Source organism: Amblyomma mixtum, chromosome 8 (genome assembly GCF_055824585.1).
Source record: "Amblyomma mixtum isolate Tamu chromosome 8, ASM5582458v1, whole genome shotgun sequence".
NCBI lineage: Eukaryota > Metazoa > Arthropoda > Arachnida > Ixodida > Ixodidae > Amblyomma > Amblyomma mixtum.
In genome coordinates, this window is record NC_143019.1 from 57,063,679 (window position 1) to 57,084,454 (window position 20,776).

At 48.5% G+C, this 20,776-nt stretch overlaps 2 protein-coding genes across 3 annotated transcripts in view; one reads left to right on the forward strand and one right to left on the reverse strand.

Annotated features, from left to right (window-relative positions):
- The window catches only part of LOC149332560 (MAP/microtubule affinity-regulating kinase 3-like), a 634,516-nt gene that overhangs the window by 308,212 nt on the left and 305,528 nt on the right, over positions 1–20,776 (reverse strand). The gene's annotated exons all lie outside the window — the stretch shown is intronic.
- The window catches only part of LOC149332566 (phospholipid-transporting ATPase ABCA3-like), a 60,767-nt gene that overhangs the window by 6,968 nt on the left and 33,023 nt on the right, over positions 1–20,776 (forward strand). The window contains exons 5-12 of the mRNA XM_089558190.1: positions 7,713–7,901; positions 8,771–8,955; positions 9,875–10,000; positions 10,611–10,728; positions 13,979–14,133; positions 15,208–15,363; positions 18,313–18,485; positions 19,942–20,152. Coding sequence (XP_089414316.1) covers positions 7,713–7,901; positions 8,771–8,955; positions 9,875–10,000; positions 10,611–10,728; positions 13,979–14,133; positions 15,208–15,363; positions 18,313–18,485; positions 19,942–20,152 — 1,313 coding nt within the window. The remainder of the gene's footprint in view (positions 1–7,712; positions 7,902–8,770; positions 8,956–9,874; positions 10,001–10,610; positions 10,729–13,978; positions 14,134–15,207; positions 15,364–18,312; positions 18,486–19,941; positions 20,153–20,776) is intronic.

Consider the following 20,776-nt stretch of genomic DNA (forward strand, 5'->3'; position numbering starts at 1 on the left):
CTACAATACGCTTTTTCTGCCAGTCTTTCCCAAGTCCTAGGCTTTTATCTCACAAGTTTTTCCAGCAAAACGGCAGCTGTAGCTTGCGTGAGGCCGCGGCTTCCATTAGCACCCTATACTGACCTGCTCATGAGGTAAACGCACGCTTATTATGGCGTGTGTGTGTCTGTGGCGTCGTGCCATTGTCTCACGCACGTAACATCCACTCGATTGCAAGATTGTGATACGGAATGCGACGATTCTTTATTGCACTTCTCGTGGTTTTCCGCAAGCACAAAGCGCAAAAAGTTGCTTTACGCACAGTACACGGGCCTCTGGAATTTCTCCTCCATCGAAATTCGACCGCCGCAGCAGATCGAACCCACGGCTTTCGGGTCAGCAGCCGAACGCCGTAACCACTGAGCCACCGCAGCGGCCAATGCGCGCGGTTTTTTTCTCCGATGGCACTTATGATGCCCTCGCATGAATGGTTATATGAAGTTTGATACCCGTGCCACACGCGCACAAGAAATGGCAGTAAATGGTTTGGTTTGGTTTGGTTTGGTTTATGGGGTTTAACGTCCCAAAGCGACTAAGGCTATGAGAGACGCCGTAGTGGAGGGCTCCGGAAATTTCGACCACCTGGGGTTCTTTAACGTGCACTGACATCCCACAGTACACGGGCCTCGAATTTCTCCTCCAAAGAAATTCAGCCGCCGCGGCCGGGATCGAACCCGCGTCTTTCGGGCCAGCAGCCGAGCACCATAGCCACTGAGCCACCGCGGCGGCCCTGGCAGTAAATGCTTAAGTCCTTAAGTTTGTTAATGCCATGATTTTTGGAGTTGGTGCTACACGTCCACATTTAATGCCATTATCGAAAGTGACGATGACGATAACGCTTGCAAGGTAGTCAAAAGTTTCATCTGAATGGAAACATTCCTAATGAGCACATAAGTCGATAGTACCTGTCAATGAGGCTGGTTAAAATGGCGCTCTTCGCATCGAAAATGCGGTATAGATGCCTCACCTGACTGAAAGTTAAGAATTAACCATTTCCTACTTGTTAGGAAGTTGTTACTAACAAAGCTGCATGCTTTTCTGCGTGTGGAATGGGAACGAGAGTACACATTGCACGGGCGAATGAGTTGTGGCGAACTCAGTAGGTCGCGAATGGCAGTATGGCTAATGCCATTGAATTTATGCGTGTGGCACCGCACGAATGCCATTAAAACTAAGGCAGTAAGCACTTAATGACATTAAATCTGTCCGTATGGCACGGGTATAACATCCCAAAGCGACTCGGGCTATGTGGGACGCCGTAGTTGAGGGCTTCCGGAAATTTCGACCACCTGGTGTTCTTTAACGTGCACTGACATCGCACAGCACACGTGCCTCTGGCATTTCGCCTCCATCGAAATGCGACCGCCGCGGTCAGGATCGAACCCACGTGTTACGTGTCAGCAGCCGAGCACTATAACCACGAGCCACAGTGGGGGCCATATCACATTAATAAGTTGACTGCTGTAACAAACACGTCGATTACATCACAGCTAAAGCTCTTAAAAAGGTAGGTTACTTGCGGCGCACAGTACGGGATGCTCCTAAAGAAGCCAATTTTCTCATGTACAAAACTATAATTCGCCCTATTCTTGAATACGCTTCTAATGTCTGGAATCCATACAAGCAATGGGAAATCGATCAAATAGAATCTGTACAACGTAAAGCTGTAAGATGTATTTTCCGCCACTACGACTTTCATTTTTCACCCTCATCTGCCATGTCTTCCCTAAACTTAAGCCCGCTCGCATCCCGCCGAAAAACTGAGTCCTTAAAACTTCTTCACTCCATAGTCCATTCTGCTAATTGCCTTTCAGAGGGTAAGCATACCTCGTTTTCAAAACCATCTGCAACAAGGGGCCATCACGATCTTAATATTCAACCTTTGTTTGCCCGCACTAACGTTTTCAAATACAGCTTTTTTCCGCGCACTGTGGAGAGTTGGAATTCTTTGGATGGTAACATTCGTGCATTATCAATATCTGATTTTGCGTCGGCAATGGAGTCGTAACATGGAATGTTTTTGTTCTCAGCGTTTATATTTGTAATGCTTGTAACGTCCCCATGTATGCGTGGAATTGTTCCACATTTTATGTACCCACTCCTGCTATAGCCCTGTTGGGAACGGGGCCCACAAGCCCACCGCTGGAACCAGTGTTAAAGGTGGGGCTTCTATCCCACCACTGGAACCAGAGTTGAAGACGGAGGGGTCCTGGAGATGACTAACTCGTTTAGCCCCACAGGTACCGGCTCCGAATGACGATGTCGGACTGCGTTATCGAGGAAACTGTACAGAAGGGTTTATTCTACATATTTACAGATGAGAATCGAATGCAATGCTATGCGAATCCTCCGATCACACAACAACATCCCGTTAAATACGGTTCGCGTTCCCTAGATCCCTGACTGGGGAACTTGGTTCGAATAACGTTGTCCAATCGGATGGGCCATTGATGACGCTGGCGGTACCACCCACGGCACGGGGCGGTGCTGAAGCTCTCGCTCTCTCACAGCTTGGGGGATGAGAAGGGGAAGACAGTCATCAAACACAGATGCGTCACCTTGACCACTGCCGCAAGTTTTCTGTACGTTGCCTCCGTGGGAAAGCAGAATCCCGCAGCCTCCTCGCAGGTGGTTGAACCTTCTCGAACTCCCCCGCCGTGTGGCCGAAGCACGAGACCCATTCGACACAGCGTCTTTCAATTAGCAGCCTCGCTCAGCGTGACCTTGCGTAGCATCATCCAGTCCGGTGACCCGAAGGTCGACTCGGCCAACGTATACCGGTGTTTCCGCCGTGCTGCTGTGCATCTCTGCTTTCATCGTTGCCGCTGCTGTCGCAAGCTGTCGCCGCATCTTTGCCTAACGACGACACTCGTCTGACAGTAATTTATCCCAGGTCCGTGGGAGACAGCGTCCTTCGATCGGGTCGGAGGTTCGGTGATTTGGAGTGCAACAGCCCCGGCCGTCGTCGTCTATGCTTCTGCCGCCGGCGCCAGGCCTCGTCATATCCCTTGCTTTGCGATGAGACACACCCGGCTCTCAGGACCACGTTGTCCACTCTTAACAGCTCGTCCGCGGCCCGAAAAATCTCGAATGGCCAGCGTTCACGACCGCTGGGCAGGAAGAGATGAGGCCGGAGTCGGGTGGAAGGGCTGGTTTCCAGAAATGGCATCCAAGCTCGAACATTCAACAAAGAATGGCATCAGTGGACTGTTCCACGAGACAGGGCACTGACCCACAAGCAAGCGCTCGGAATTTGCCCAAGACCCACCAGGCTTCCCACATTGACAACAAATGTTTACTAAAACATGACTGAATTTTGGCGTAATTTTGGTGCCGAGAAAGCGCGAAATCTCCCCTATGAAATCGCCAAAGACGGACTGCTTGGACCAAAAAAAAAAAAAAAGAACACACAGTAGGTTGTCCTACTAAGTCCTGTCTACAACAATCGGCTGAATCCATCAGCATTTCCGTGCGGTTTTCCCTTCCTGAAACGCATCGAGAAATTCTGTTTTTGGAGAGCAGGACTCCGTCTAAGCAAGCGACCATTTTTGGGGGGACAAAACTGTCATAAGCATATTTCAGACGATGATCAGTCTCAAATATGAACCTTGCGCCGTTCAAGTGACTTTGGTAACCCGACAACATCTGTGCCGCCTAAACCAAACGCGCGCTCTTTGTCTAAAGCGCTTAACGCTTCTCTACATGTCAGCCTGCGGCTGACGTACAGAACATGGTGCTCTTCGTGGCCGTCGCCAACTTGACTTAAAATAGCACCCAGTCCTCTATCACTGGCGTCACACTGAACTTAAGCTCTTTACCATAGGCAGCGGTCCGAAGCAAAGGTCGGGACACGCGCGCATTCTTTCGGCTCCTTCAAGAGTTTTCTTAGGTCATCTCAGTGTACGTCAGTGAGGCTCCTTTTCGTAAGGTGTCAGTCAATCAAGAGATCAAATCTCCGTCTACGCGACTCTAAGCGTAGTTCTACGCGAGCTGCACTCCTGTGAGTGCCCTCATCACTTGGTAGCATGGGAAATTGACACCTGTGATTTCTCTCAGTGACGCCATAGCCTTTGTCTAAGGTAAGGACAAAAAAACAGTAACCTCCGATCAACTTGTTTTAACTCAAAAGTAGCCTTTCCCTGCCTGATTTCATAAACACACACAAAAAAAAAAGAGGAATAAAAAAAGAAACAGCTACTTCGAATCGACACGCGGGGGGGAAAGCTGACTCCCCGCCGCCGAGTTGAAAGGATTAGTCTTTCAGACGCGCCCGCCGGGGTCGCGCTTTGACTGATTGTACTGCGGTCAACTCGTGACAAAAGGCTGCAGAAAAAAACGATCCCCGACTCTCCCTGTCGTTTCCGCGCCCCCTCGAGGCTCTCCGAAAACCTTGGTCGCTCCTACAATGTCGATAACCGACTCTGGCTCTGGACAACGAGCAGTGACCAGCGCGAGAAGGTGCCTCTTTCTCTCGCCCCAAGCAGGAAGCTCGGCTACTCATTCGCCATGCGCGCTTCTTAGAATGCGGGGCCAAAAGTGAAGGACGATTCTTTTTCAAGTGCGCCCGCCGAACACGCCTGCATGTGTCGTCTCGGTTGTTCGACGCCTGCGTTCGCATGCGCTGAGTACCGCGCAACCTTGCGCTTTCTGATCTCTTGGGCCGCTTAGCTTTTTTTCTAACTGGCTTTTTGTCCCGACGGCGCGGTCTAGTCTTTCTTACAGGCCGATGCCCCTTGAAGCACTTCGCGCCTGTTCTGCTTGGAAGACGCGCTCTTCCCTTTTCATTACTGCGGTCAGCCTTTGACTTGCGTGCCGCCTGACCAGTAACTGCAAGCCTAAGTTTACGAGGCGCAACGCGGGAAGGCTTCGCCTTTCTTTCCACCGCATTTCCTTCTTTCGCACCTGTCCGCGCATCCGAATTTAGGGCTTTGAATTTGATCCGTTTCCTCTTGGTTCTTGCCCTTTTTCTCTTTCTGCGCCTAGACTGTACCGCGTGCGTTTCTTGATCACAACTAGCTATCTCTAGTTTTTCCGTCGCACTTTGGAAATTTTCCTCGAATTCAAAACTGGCCTCTCCGGCTTTGCAGCAGAGTGCCAGCTCCACGCAGCTGACAGACGGACATGAAACTGCCCCTGAGATCCCTAGCTCATTCCTTTGGGAGTTGTCCTCTACCGCGTGCCTGTCGCTTTGCGCTCTATTCTCTGCATTGCAGTGCTCAGCCACAACTGAGCCCGCCTGGCTGTCGCTCTGCGCGCCATTCTCTACATTGCAGTGCCCAGCTACAACTGAGCCCGCCTGGCTGTCGCTCTGCGCGCCATTCTCTGTACTGCAGTGCTCAGCTACAACTGAGCCCGCTGCTTGGCTGTCGCTCTGCGCGCCATTCTCTCTACTGCAGTGCTCAGCTACAACTGAGCCCGCTTGGCTGTCGCTCTGCGCGCCATTCTCTCTACTGCAGTGCTCAGCTACAACTGAGCCCGCCTGGCTCTTATGGCTATCCTTTTCCTCGGCAGCCTCGCACTCTTCTTGTGCCAGTATTACCAAGGTAGCCTCTCCGGAGCCTTTGCCACTGAAGCCACTGTGACATTCCAATTCGCTCTTACCGCGGTTGTTACTCTCAAAAGGGGTTTCCGCTTCAACTTCGCAACCTTTCTCGCTAGGAAAATCTCCCTTTTCGCGGTTCTGCCGGTTTGACGCCTGTATCGATTCTACTGAAAGTGTCGCGCTCGCAACTGTCCCGACAAAGTTGTCCGTTGCCACTGCTACCTCACTTGGAGGAGAATCCTCGCACTCGTGTCGTTGAGACGCTATCTCGGAATGCTCTTTCTTAGCATTACGTCCAACTACACTGGACACGGTCTCGGATTCTGCGGCTTCCCTTGGACCACCGTACCAGTTGCACACGCTCTCTGCCACTTCCCTCGTGGTGTCGCGATTTACCAACTCGGCTACGGTCACAGACTTTCCGGGTCTTACCTGCGGACCTATCTCATAAGCATCGCTTGCTCTTTCAGGAGTTCCGGCTCTCACACTACCGCCCTTTCTTCGTATTTCGTTTTGAACTTCTAATATCTTTAGTTTCGTTGTTTCAATTTCAACCTTCCACTTTTGCCGTTGCCGTTCCCGTTCCTTCTCTTTTTCCCACTCTCGATCAGCTTGCTCCTTACGTGCTTTTTTCTCCCGATCGGCTTTCTCTTTAGCCTCCTGGTCGGCTTTCTCTTTAGCCTCCTGGTCGGCTTTCTCTTTAGCCTCCTGGTCGGCTTTTACTTTGCGGGCTTTTTCTTTTTCCCCTTGTACCAAATTCCACGTATCTACCAGCAACTGATCGTTATGCTTGACTTGTTTAAGAATGAATTCGCCCAATTCAATTTTGGTTAGTTTGCTAGGCACTTCAACCGACAGTTCCTCGCATATCAACAGCAAGTCCGACTTATACAACCTCATTAGGTCCATGACAACGCTTTCTCTGCTTTGGCTCTGCTAACACAACAATGCCTTGAGAATAACCCCTCTCAAACGACAAAGCCCTGATTCCCAGTGAAGATTATTCTCTGAATCTTAAAGCCTGGCGAATCCCTTAGCAAAAGCCAAAACGCTCACCCGTGGAGAAAGTACGATGTCGCACGGTCCATCCCAGCTGCTGCCAACCAGTGTTGGGAACGGGGCCCACAAGCCCACCGCTGGAACCAGTGTTAAAGGTGGGGCTTCTATCCCACCACTGGAACCAGAGTTGAAGACGGAGGGGTCCTGGAGATGACTAACTCGTTTAGCCCCACAGGTACCGGCTCCGAATGACGATGTCGGACTGCGTTATCGAGGAAACTGTACAGAAGGGTTTATTCTACATATTTACAGATGAGAATCGAATGCAATGCTATGCGAATCCTCCGATCACACAACAACATCCCGTTAAATACGGTTCGCGTTCCCTAGATCCCTGACTGGGGAACTTGGTTCGAATAACGTTGTCCAATCGGATGGGCCATTGATGACGCTGGCGGTACCACCCACGGCACGGGGCGGTGCTGAAGCTCTCGCTCTCTCACAGCTTGGGGGATGAGAAGGGGAAGACAGTCATCAAACACAGATGCGTCACCTTGACCACTGCCGCAAGTTTTCTGTACGTTGCCTCCGTGGGAAAGCAGAATCCCGCAGCCTCCTCGCAGGTGGTTGAACCTTCTCGAACTCCCCCGCCGTGTGGCCGAAGCACGAGACCCATTCGACACAGCGTCTTTCAATTAGCAGCCTCGCTCAGCGTGACCTTGCGTAGCATCATCCAGTCCGGTGACCCGAAGGTCGACTCGGCCAACGTATACCGGTGTTTCCGCCGTGCTGCTGTGCATCTCTGCTTTCATCGTTGCCGCTGCTGTCGCAAGCTGTCGCCGCATCTTTGCCTAACGACGACACTCGTCTGACAGTAATTTATCCCAGGTCCGTGGGAGACAGCGTCCTTCGATCGGGTCGGAGGTTCGGTGATTTGGAGTGCAACAGCCCCGGCCGTCGTCGTCTATGCTTCTGCCGCCGGCGCCAGGCCTCGTCATATCCCTTGCTTTGCGATGAGACACACCCGGCTCTCAGGACCACGTTGTCCACTCTTAACAGCCCCTAGAATGGGGCTGCAGTATTTTTAAATAAAATAAAATAAATAAAGAGTGCAACCACCGTTGTGTCGCAGCCCACTCCGCCGTGGCTGGGGCCATGCTCTACTGGACGTTCAGCTGCGTGATGCCATTCCTGTTTTTGGAGCACGCCGGCGGCCAGGGCTACTACTACATAGCCCGCGAAGACAAGCTGCTCACCGCTATCTTCCCGGGCATGAGCCTGCACTGGAGCTTCCGGGTGTTGGAGCGCTTCGAGAAGTTCGGTGAGGAATCGCGTGTACCGTACACGAGCGGAGCGTTCGGTGCTGACCATTTTCACTCGCTAGATTAATAGCGCTTCTAACACTATTCTGCGTTTCAAGCAAGGTGCCCTGATGCGCTGAAAAGGCAGCCATTTGCAAGGAGCGCTTGGCATTGGCCTTTCTCAGAGCGGCGTTACGGAGGATTGCTGGCAAAATGTAACGTTTCTGCAGCTGTGCACTGCCTTACCGAGGTTGTGTTCCATTGTTGGATGCGCAGTCTAAGTCAAAGGGTGTCAAGGACAACGCCTTCACCCTTCAGCCGTATCATGTCTAACAGTCTTGGACAAAAGTTTGAAAACTGCAAAACTGTAAGATACTCGTATCGAAGTATTGAAGGATGTGTTCCATTATTCCGATATATAGCAAAATCGAGCAGTTAAGACTGTCATAGAAAAACAATGAAAAAAAAAAGATAGCAAGAACGTTAATAGGAAAATTTCAAGCCTGCCGACGGGTTTCTGCGGATGTATTGATTGTTACAGCGAAACCTGAATATGAACAATTTGTGCCCATATACCCTTCCCCGTTAAAAAATGTTTTCGTACAGAACTACTGGGTATGGGAGAGTAACTGCAATGCTAAAACTCCAGTAAAACAAAGTTCGCTGTCAGCCTTCAAGCATATAAAGTACTGAATGTCCGCTACAAGCCAGCGTGCAATGCTCAGGAGCAATCCTTTGGATCTGAGAACTTTTTACCAGGGCTGAAAACTTCTTGAGTCGACTACGAATGCGTTGTTTGTATTCAGGATCATAGAACATTACTCTTGAAATGAATTGCATTATTCAGAATCACAGAACATCACTCTTGCATGTCTCTGGCTACGTGCAGTCCAGCACGGAGCAAACTGGGGCAACTTCTACGACCGCGCAGCGACTCCGGACAACGTGACGCTCGCCGAGATTGTCTTCATCGGCTTCACGTTCGACTGTTTCTTAGTAATCGTCATTTGGTACCTGGACAACGTGCTTTGTATGGGGCCGGGCGTGCCGAAGTCCTTCTTTTATCCCTTCAAGGTGAGCTGTCAGCATAAAGGTGCTCTCTGCAATATTGTGAGACCCTGTTGTGAACACATTGATGTAAACGGTCTAACCTTACGATGCACAGCAAAAGCTTGCTTTTATAGTCGGGCACCGAGTAGTGACTGCCATAGAAAGTGAATGAGGTGCGTTTTTGACAATAACAGTGAGGCAACTGCGGAATATTGTAAGATACTGTAGCGAACACACTGATGGGAGTGATGTAATCTTCCGATGGGGAGCAAAACGTCGCTTTTAAACACTTCCTGGGCTCGCATCAAGTAGTTATGAATGCCATTGAAACCAACGGGGTTGCATTTTTAGAAATAAATGGCTGAAAAGTACATGCGTCCGAGGTCTAGTATTGTTGCTGGTGTACTAAATATAAATCAATTGCTCAGTATAATTGAGTTTTTTCGCGGTATTTGTTTGACAGCTAGTTCATGTTCTCAAAGCGGAATTCTTTTTAGCGCGTCTTGTCCCCTCTATGTGCTGCGGTAAAAAAATTCTGCCTTGAAAAATTATACTTGAGGTACAGGTGGTTTCCGCAACGCCTTTGGCAACTATGCAAGAAAAACACGTTACGCGAGGGCTGCCGCTAGGCCTAACTTAGTATAGTTTAGTTTAGGCTTCAGGCTTCAATTTAGGCTTTAGGCGAAGCGCCACTTGCAGAGATGCGACGCGTCGTTCGACATATCGAATAACCGACGAAATTGGAGTTTGATATAATGCGCGAGTTTCCTATACTTTTGCACAGGAGTTTTAAGGAAATAATCTGTGTTCGATTTATAGCGAATATTTCGAAATAACCTGATTCGATATATCAGTGCTTGGCCAGCTATAATGATCAGAATGGTCTAGCGTTGAAGGTTACTGTGGCATTTAAAGCAATATATTTGTGCTGTTTCCTCACTAGGCCAGCTACTGGGTTCCAAGCATGACATTTGGTCCTGTGCCTTCGCGGAGGACGGATGAAATGAACAACTTTGAAGAAGAGCCCAGGGATCAGCCCGTGACTATCAACCTTGTTCACGCCTGCAAGGTACAATGTCGACCTACATAAGCAACAAGACTGACACTTGTTTGAAATTCTGGAGTGTATCGCAAGTGGAATATACGGTTACAGTGGCGGCTCTATGAAGGATATTCTCAGCGGTAAAACACCACAGCTGAGTCTTATGTCGTAGCCAGAAACTTAGGCTTCAGGTGCCACCAAAAATATTTTTTCCGCGGCAAAATGAAGCATAAAAGACTCATGCGACATAGACTAACATATGCACATGGCTCCTTCACAATACTCACACGATACTTGCATACTGTTAGGACGAGAAATAGTTTTTTAGTCAATGGAGTCAGGCGTTATGTCCTTGCTACCTCCGATTCCAGCGACGTTTCATGTTTCATGTGATGTTTCATGTCGGTTCATGTCTCTTGACACTTACCGACAGCTATCTTTGGCCATTAATAAAGCCGGCCCAAGCAGGCATGCTACCTTGGGCAGCACTGTACTCTTATTATATGATGGAGCTGAACTTTTCTCAGCAAAATGATAATAGCCGCTAGACTTCCGGAGTAACACGGCTCTAATCACGTGCATTGAAGGCACACATGACTGAACGTCGCTCTAAACCGTCGACATCAACTCTTCGCAGGACTATGATGGCGTGGTTGCTGTAAATGACGTCAACCTGCGCATATTCGGCAACCAGATCACTGTGCTTCTGGGCCACAACGGGGCTGGGAAAACGACTCTTCTCAACATGATCACGGGTGAGCTGGTCACGCCTGAAAGAAATCGTACGGCCGATGGTAACATCTGAGGTGAATGTGAAGTTGGTGTCGCAAACCTCCAGCAATAACTGAGTGTCTCCTCCTGTCAAGGCTCGTAACTGCCGATCAACTGATTCCACCGCAAGATTTAAGCTCTGCAGGGGAGTATCCAGAGAAACATTTTTGCCCGTTTTGTAGCGAAAGCTACATGTACCACAATAGCTGGGACGCATTTCGCCATCAGCCTCCGAATGACCTTGAAATGAAAGCTACACTACTATAGTTGAGGTGCATTTCGGTGTGAACCTCCGAGTTACCTTGAAATGACCTTGAGATAAGTCATGGATAGTGTTGCTATGCGCATATACCTAATCAGGTGGACCACCTTTGACCTTGATAATTTGCCCCTTTTACTTTGACCTTGAACTTTAATATCGAATTTCGACCTTGCAAGTTGTCGGCAGAGGCAGGAAGAAAGCCACGTGGTAATCACGTTGTGTCACGTGATTCAGTTCACAGTTGTGACGTCAGGCATGGGATATATATAACCATAGCGCATGACTTAGACGCTGTGGAAGAAGGATAGCGCGCAGAGGAGCGCAGGTATAGCTTTCAATGCGTGAAACTCAATTCGGCAAAGTTGAACCGCTGTCTAACTTTTTTTCCAGAGCACTTGTCAAGCTCACAAATGTAAATGCTCGGTGTTAAACCGTTGAAACGAGGTCACAGTTTTCAAGTTCGATTGCCCTTTATAGCCATTTTTGTTTGTTTTTTTCGGCAAGGAGACAGCATACAGGTTTACTGGCCTATGTTTGCTGTCGTCCCGATAGGCTGTTTTGTTTTGTGTGTGCGTGCATTAGGCTGACGGCAAATATTGTTCCTGCTTTGCGGGTCATTTGTCTCATCGACGATCGGCTCGTTTGCACGAAAGCGTTTGCTTTGGAAAGCGTATGTGTCGTCGGGGCTGAGCTATATTACAGAAGCACGGCTAACGATAGCACGGTTCTTCCATTTCCGTTACACTTCAAGGATTTGGAAAAGCGCGCATTGGGGAGCATTTGTGCGCTCTTTACAAACTCCACTGCAGAGGCCACATTCGCAGAAAAAGTCGTACCCAGGTTCTCTTGGTGTTTGACCTTACCTCTCGCTTCTTTCCCATCGGCGCTAATAATCCACAAAGCAACGTGTGCCGTCGAAGTATGAACCCTGTTTATGCCTAAAGATAACTTAGGCATAACTTGGGCATTGTAGAAATGGAAGTTCAAGTCCATCTGGTATTCATCATCATGGTCATGAAGCATTAACATCATTATCAATCAATCAATCAATCAATCAATCAATCAATCAATCAATCAATCAATCAATCAATCAATCAATCAATCAATCAATCAATCAATCAATCAATCAATCAATCAATCAATCAATCAATCAATCAATCAACTAATAAATAAATAAATTGGTTGGTCGGAAAATTAAAATGAATTTTAATTAAAATGAATTTTAATTTTCATTTTATTTTTGTTTCTTTCCTTAGTTTATTGTTTTCTTTTATTTTTCACATTTTAGTTTTTGTTCCTTTTCTTATTTTTATTTCTTATTTTCTTTCCTTATTTTTAATGTTTAATTCATTTTATTTTATTTATAAAACCACGCATTCATTAGATGCGCCTTTATTCAAGCTCAAACCTTGAGCCTTCGTGGCGGAGTGTTAATAAAGAAAAAAAGCCATCGTGGCGGAGTGGTAGCGTCTCCGCCTCAAACGCCAAAGGGCGTGGTTCGATTCCCAGCCTCGACGCAGTTTCTTTTTAAGTAGTGTCGACGAAATGCGGACAAATCTGCCGACACGGTTGCTAACGACTTAAAAACTGAAGGCAGCAAGGAAAAGTCCTCGCGACCGCTTGACAAGCCTCACCATCACTACAAAGAGGCAGTTTTGTAACGACTGAAATGGCTACATAACTATACGTTCTTAAAGACACATTGAAAAACAAAACATATTACATAGAAGAAAGGTACTTTTGTGCACATAAATAATATTTAAACACAATAATACATAATGGTTGTACGTATGCATAATTTTATATGCATTTTCCCATATTGTAGGATCTTGACTACAAACGCATTCCGAACAGCAGCGCCAGATATACTGTGTAGCAAGTCAGCAAATGTTGGGTTCAAATATTTAGGCAGCAGATAATTTCGAAAAACAGTGGTTTGTACTGCCAGGCTAAGTTGTCTGCCGGACATAGGTGTGTGCCAATAGTACTTTTCGAAACAAAATGGAAAACGAATAGGTAAGCTTTTATACCGAATCACAGACGAACCCAATCGAATAACAATTGAATATAGGCGTGATTGTCTGCTACTTGTGGATATTATCGCACAGAACGAATAATCATGCAGAACAGCTGAGCTATAGAGGCTGCGCTAGAAGCCACAAAATTAAGGATGTAGCTACCGAAAGACGCAGCACTGATCTCCCTACAGGACATGAAACTCTATTGTCATCACGTCATACGCCCAGGAACATTAGATTTTACTATTGATGACTTATGCTAACACGCAATCGCCAAATCTCAACGGATGAGGGAGACTATAATTCGAGTTATGGCCTTCGAAATCAGGCATGGAAGCCGAGATACGTAATCGTAGCGTAACCCTTTCGCGCTGCACAGTATTGAAGGCTACAGTTATGAGCATTAGTACCCTACTGGGCATTAGTTATGAGCATTAGTGCTGTGCGCACCGTTGGAGTGGGCCCTGATTTAGAAACAGTCGTCGAACAGAACTTAGATGCGGAATATTTTTACTCTGTTCCAATTATCCGTTAACTATACTCGTAAGCTCTAAATTGGTTCTGTTCATATGGAATAGTTTTATGATGGACTATTTGATTTGCTCACTTTTTACTCGAAAGCCTAAGATAATACGCACACCCCCAGGACAAAAATCCTCTAAATTGCTTTCAATAAGCCCACCCCTGATCCAGCCAGCGCCGACTTATTTAAGATAAAATGTTCTGAGTTGATCTTTTGTGATATATCTGCCACAAAAAGGCACCCGCCAGCGCCCGCCCTCATTACCTTTTCGTTATTTACCACCTTATTGCTGGTGTCATTCCCGTTCCATGTTCCATCGTAGCCTCCTTAAAGATTTCGAACCCTGCTAAAATGCATGTCCTAAAGACAATCTCTCAAACCTTTACGGGGTGGCAAAACTGTTCCCTTGACGTGAAAATTTTTCCCCACAGGTTTCGTGCCCGCCAGCTCGGGGCGCGTGCTCGTTGGGGGCTACAACATCGAGACCTGCACCCGTGACGCCCGGCGCAGCATGGGTTACTGCGCCCAGTACAACGTATTCTTCGAGGACCTCACCGTCGAAGAGCACCTCATGTTTTTCGCCATCGTACGCGCACTCTCTACGTAACTAATCGAATCTGCCCGCTGCTTCGAGCGACGTGTTTGGCGTCAAACCACTGTACAAGATTGAACACGTGAATGAAAAGAGTTGATGAAAAAAAAAACAAACCCCTAATCTCATTATGTGGTGGCAATGCGAAAGCATTAGGAGCTGTTGACATGCCTTTACCCGGAAGTGACGTCACTCCGGTCCGGCGACTTCGCTGCCTTGCATCCAATGGGAACAGTCCCGTCTAGTGACGTCACCTCCCTCCAGCCAATGGGAATGACCCCGTCTGGTGAAGTCATTTCTCCCTAGCTGGTGGGAATGCTCGCTGGCGATTGGGCTGACTCCGAACACAACTGGATGAGAATGAAAGAAAGGTTGATGCGAGTCTCGATGCGACTGAATTAACGATTGAAATTATCTTGTCGGTGGGAAGTCAACGCATTAAGCCAGAAAACTGCATTACCCGGAAGCCTGAGTGTTTTTTTGGCCCGTGATTCTGCTACGAAAAGTAATGTAGAAATTGCTGTGAAAAACTTTTGCGTAAGCTGCCTACTCTACCGAAATGTGGAAGTAACACTAAAGCATCAAAGCGAGTGTGCTGTGGAGAAGAGTATACTTAGGGATACATGCTGGAAAATGCTGTTCGTTAACGACATCGTAAGGAGGAGGCGGGATACTTGAAATACTTGTTCCACGGTGGGTGGAATCGCACAATTTAAAGAAAGCAGACGGACTTGGTCAGTGAAGTTCTCGGTTCTCGTCGCTTCATTTCTTTGTAGTGCCTGATTTATCTTATGTTTTGCCTGATCTATCAACATGGAACCATCAACAACAATGAAAAACACTGATTATCAATACGTAACATATCAAGGTAACTAGAAGTAAATTTTATATAAAAGCGCTTCACGTGAGGGATTTCCCCAATGAAAACCCGAGAAAAGAGGTCTAGGTATCTGCTAAGCGATTCTGCCGGCCTTATACTTTACTTGAATTCCTAACAATTAACAGCGGGAAAGAAAGCTACGCACAGCGATGGGTTCGCAGTAACAGGCCGAAAACGCATCGTTGCAGCTAAAAGGCGTGCGCTTGGACAAGGCTCGGGAAGAGGTCTGGACGCTCATGAACGATGCCAGCTTGGCGGATTACCGCACGGTGCTGGCCGTTGACCTCTCTGCTGGCCTTCAGCGCAGACTCTGCACCGCACTTGCCATCGTGGGCACACCAAAGGTAGGACCGGAGATGGAACACTTCCCAGCGCACTCCTCGCTAACACCAAATAATGGAGAGTTTTAACGTTAACCAGTCATTTGAGTGGGCACGGCACTATGAGTTTTTGTACCGAAATTTACACTGCTATAGCCGGGACGCATTTCGCCATCAGCCTCCGAATGACCTTGAAATGACCTTGAGATACGTCATGGCTAGTGCTGATATGCACATATACCTAACCTTGTGTGGTCCACTTAATGGACTATTTTGACCTTGAACTTTGACCTTGAACTTTGACATTAAATTTTGACTTTGCAAGTTGTCGGAAGATACAGTAAGAAAGCCACGTGGTAATAGCGTTGTGTCACGTGATTCAATTCACAGTTGTGACGTCAGGTATGGGGTATATATAACCAGGGCTGTGCGCTTGAATGGAGGAAGGAGAGCGCACTGAGGAGTGCACGTATAGTGAACTACATTTTCGAACATTGCGGCAAACAGCTTCTGACCATCCGCCAGACATCGCTCGCCGTGAGCGTGCTCTTCAGCGAAAAAGTGAGACCAGCAAGGCTGACCATCGATCAGTCTGTCTCCATCGAGCCAATCAGTGAAGTCGATAAGCGGCTTTGAAGTGCCGGGGGGAATTAATAAACTATAAAAGATGTACTAAAGATAACCACGTTTAATCGAGCTTATGTAGCTTTCGGGCCGTGAAACTCAATTCGGCAGAGTTGAACCGCTAACTTTTTTTTTCAGCAATCGTAAGCATTTCAATGGATATTTGCGTCACATCATAGTGGTCACATGTATTGAATTGCATTATAGTATTTCATCTTGTGGGTAAGCCTCATATGCTAATGTTAGCCTTCTAAGTGCTTTGCATTTTTACTATCGGCTGTGCTTGTGAAATGAGAAATGTATTTTGAGAAAGTTATGAAATATGCTTTGTAAGTATACCTCTGATGTTTGCTGCAAATACTGCCAATGGGATTGCGGCAACCAAGAACACCTGAAGTTGTATTAAAGGGACCCTGTGAAACATAGCGAGATATGACTGAAAGCCAAAGGAGGTGGCCGAAACCTTAAGGTTTATTAATGTATTCTGCTCCAGAAAATGGGCGCGTGGTGGCGAAACATAGCGGCGATTATCGGCAGCAGAAATAAGGTGGCAGCCACATTGGGGCGGCTGCCTTTGACTTTGATTCGTGGGGGATACAGTTGAACATAATTCTTTTTTGTATTCTGAAAAATGAATAGAGAATATGATGCATCGGTGTGCTCTAAGCTTCTCGCATGCGGAAAGGTTGAAAAGCCGTCAAAGCCAACGACACCAGATAAAAATACTGCTAGGGGCGACATTTTTCATTTTGACCCAAACTATAACCGTGGCGAGCGCTTATGCCGCAACCAGTTTCCGGTTACGCGGCTCAGTGGTTACGGCGCTCGGCTGCTTACCCGAAAGACGCGGGTTCGATCCCGGTCGCGGCTGCCGAATTTAGATGGAGGCGAAATTCTAGAGGCCCGTGTTCTGTGCAATGTCAGTGCACGTTAAAGAGCCCCGGCGTCCCTCATAGCCTGAGTTTCTTCGGAACGTCAAACCCCAGTAAACCAATAAACCAATCTTGCCAAACCAGCTTCCTTGCGCGGTAACCCTCCTCCTTCGAGGATAACTAACTTCCTGGTGAAACCCGCACCATCTACCTCCGCTTGCCCCTTACTCTCTCGCCATACCTTCCTTCTGCCGCGGCAACCCTCCTTCGTTGGTGACCATCTTCCTGCAGCAGTTCTCGTGGTAACCGCCCGCCGATTAAGCCTTCACGCTCTCGCCATACCTTCTTCCTTCCAGAATGACCCAGTTGTCCTAGCTCCTCACAGGGTAACTACACTTCGTGTGGTTTCCGAGATAACCAACCTCCCCCCCCCCCCCCCTCCCCCCGGCCGAATAGTTCCCATGGCATTGCACTCACCGGTTACGCCGACTGCTGCGACATAGTACTACTACTACTAAGACGGAAAAGCCAGGAACGGGCGCTTAACAGCTCTCGCTGCAAAAAAGTATACAGAATAAATTATTCGTACATAAATTCACTGGCTAGGTGGCGCCAGCCACGAGCTATATTCATAAGGGATGCCCATAAGTCATCTCTCCATATAGCACGGACGAAAGTATGGCCGAGCTGCAGCCCGAGGTACGCAGGGGAAACGAGTTTTCGAGTGGAATGGCCGCTATTCTGCATCTACTACTGTGTTGTCGAAAGTAGAAAACACTGTTTTCTCCTGGACATAATGCGCTGCGGAAAAAAAAAAATGAATCTGCGGGGTGTTGTGCAATATATAAGTAAAGTTTCACAGGTTCTTTCGTCTTCTTTGCACCAGGGGTGCCCCGCCAGAGACGGTTTGTTCCAACTTGAAGACTTGAAGACACAGGGATAACAAAAAGGAATACTTGAAGTTTTATATACAAATATTTACAGCGTATAGAAGTTTAGACACTCGAGACAAATTAACGGCACAAGGACAAACAACAAAAAGGGTGGAACTGGCTAACACTAGGGGAGGCCCCTACTCGGCATTGCCGATGATGCATAGCATCTCACCTTAGCGCAGAACCCCGCTTCCAGCTCCGGGGCCCGGTTTTAAAGCCCTAAAGGCCCGGCCCGCATTTCGTGGCTTCCAATCATGTTACAATGTTCACATGATTGGTTTAGGGAGAGCCTGACCAGCCCTCCAGCTCCCGTAAGGTGAAGAACCCTCTCCACCACAAAATAAAAACAAACACAAATACACATTCGTGCCAGCACGTGCGCGAATCGGTACCGCGGGGCGGGGGGACACCCGAATTTCCCGGCGCGTTCGCAAGCGGCCGCGTTCCGAGAAAGGAGACGCTCCGCTTTGAGCGCCCCCAGCCGCGTTCCAATGACCCCGCGTACACTACCGACCCTTTACAATATATTTCCGGGCCCCCAGGTGGTGATCCTGGACGAGCCAACTACCAGCATGGACACTGATGGACGCCACGAGTTGTGGGAGCTGCTGCTCAAGCTGCGGCGGACCACTTGCGTCTTCCTCACCACCCAACACCTGGACGAGGCGGACGTGCTTGGAGACCGGGTCGCCATCCTGGCCAACGGAGGCATAAGGTATGAATTGGGGGACAGATAAGGTATCGCTCTAGAGATAAAGGAATTGGGGGGAATATAATGACCCATAGGGGATTAGTCAGAAGTGTGGGGAAGATGCGAGGAACTAAATCCTGAACTTACAACTGTGATAGCGAATACATGGTGTTTAGTTGCGCGCATGCGTCAAAGAGAATGCTGAGTGCTGCCCGCAGCTTGTAGCACTTCAGGCGCGGGGTGCTTAAGTACTGGGCGCAGTTCCTGACCAATAAACGATGTCATCTTGGCGTGCCACTTTTGCGGCGCTCTTTCAAAGCGCAAATTGAAGGAAGTAAAGTGAACGAAAAAATTGTTATAAGGATTGCATCACTTTTAGAGCTAGAGCTGTTGGCGGCAGGGCATCCGCCGGGGACACACGCGAAGCATGTAATTACAGCGGCCATGTTAGGTTCGTGTCACCGCGTCTCCGCGTCACGTTCACTAAGGGTTCTCGACGTGCCCGAGGGATGGCTCTGGCGATCGCGGCGTGGTCGTCGCAGGGTTTACGTACGTAAAGAGTTCCTTTACACAGAGCATCGCGTGGGTGAGGCGACACTGGTGACAGCTTGAACTTGTGAGAGGGTATGGCGTTGTGGTAGCTCCGTGGAGAGGAGGGTATTTCGCTGCGCAATTTCTCCGCGTCACGGAATGGCGAGTGCGTCCCAAGGCGCGTGGGCGCAGCGAGGTTGGATCCGGGAGACCATGCCAAGAGCTCGCACAATACAATGGCGCACGCTGTGGAGCGAGGGTATTCTCGACGGCAACAGATTTACGTGTGAGATGGGTGGAACAAGAGAAAAAAGAACGTCACAAATGAAACCGCGAGGAACAGTTGTGATTTACAGTGCGAATATTTGCCAAAGCCTACAAGAGGAGTTAAGCACCATCAAGCGTAGTTTTTGTTTTGTCCTCTGGCTGTCGCAGCTCAGACTAAACGTCATGCACACAGACGATAAACGTAGGTTGCGAGCTATGGAAAGAAATATCATAGGTGAAACGTTAAGAGATCGGAAGAAGGCAGAGTGGGTGAGGGAGCAAACGCAGGTTAATGACATATAGTCGAACTCAGGAAGAAATGGACTTGGGCAGGGCATGTAATGCGAAGGCAAGATAACCGCTGGTCATTAAGGGTAACAGAGTGGATTCCAAGAGAAGGCAAACGTAGCAGGGGACGGCAGAGAGTTAGGTGAGCGGATGAGATTAAGAAGTTTGCGAGGATACGGTGGCCGCAAGTGACAAAGGACAGGGTTAACTACAGAGACATGGGAGAGGGCTTTGCCCTGCAGTGGGCGCAATCAGGCTGATGATGATGATGATGACATAACATTTCTTACCAAGATCATTCGAGCAAGTGCGAGGTTCCTCCTACTTTTCATTTTAAGAAATTCTAAGCAGCTCATGCGAGGATCCTTCACGAAGCGGGAAACACTGCCTGCAGGTGCTGCGGGTCGCCGACGTTCCTCAAGCAGCGCTTCAGCACCGGCTACCGGATGCAGATCAACAAGTTGCCCAAGTGCAACGTGCCGGCCATCGAGAAGCTGCTGCGCAAGTACGCCTCGAAGGCGCGCGTCCAGAGCGACTCGGTGAACGAGGCAGTCTTCCTCCTCGGCCAGATCATCGCGACCAAGGTCATCATAGCCATGTTCAAGGTACCCGACCCCCGAAGGTTTTGGAGCGCTAGCTCTACCGGTCGCGTTTCGAGCCTTCGAGTTACGCTGCTTCCACCGATAGAATCCAAGATGGCGGCCTCCATAGCAACGACATTGTATCCCACCACGGTTGCCACAAAAGCTGGTAATGGTATAGTCGAAATCAAGAAATGGGCATGGACAACACACGTAACGCAAAGACAAGATAACCGATGGTCCCTTACGTAACAGAATGGACTCCGAGCGAAAACAAATAGTAAAGATCACACAGGTTCTTTCGTCTTCCTTATTGCACCAGCGGTGCCCCGCCAGAGACGGGTTGGTTTCAACTCGAAGACTGAAGCTCTTCGCACCAGCGGTGCCCCGTCAGAGACGGTCTCTCGATGAATAGAGCCGCAGGGATGAAAAAGGCAATGACTGGAGATTTATATACAAATATGTACAATAGATACAAGTTAAGACACTTGAGACAAATTAACGGCACAAGACAAACAACAAAAAGGGCGGATCTGGCTAATCACTAGGGGAGGCCCCTCTCGGCGTTGCCGAAGATGCGTTGCATCTGACCTTAGCGCAGAACCCTGCTTCCAGCTCCGGCGCCCGGTTTTAAAGCCCTCAAGGCCC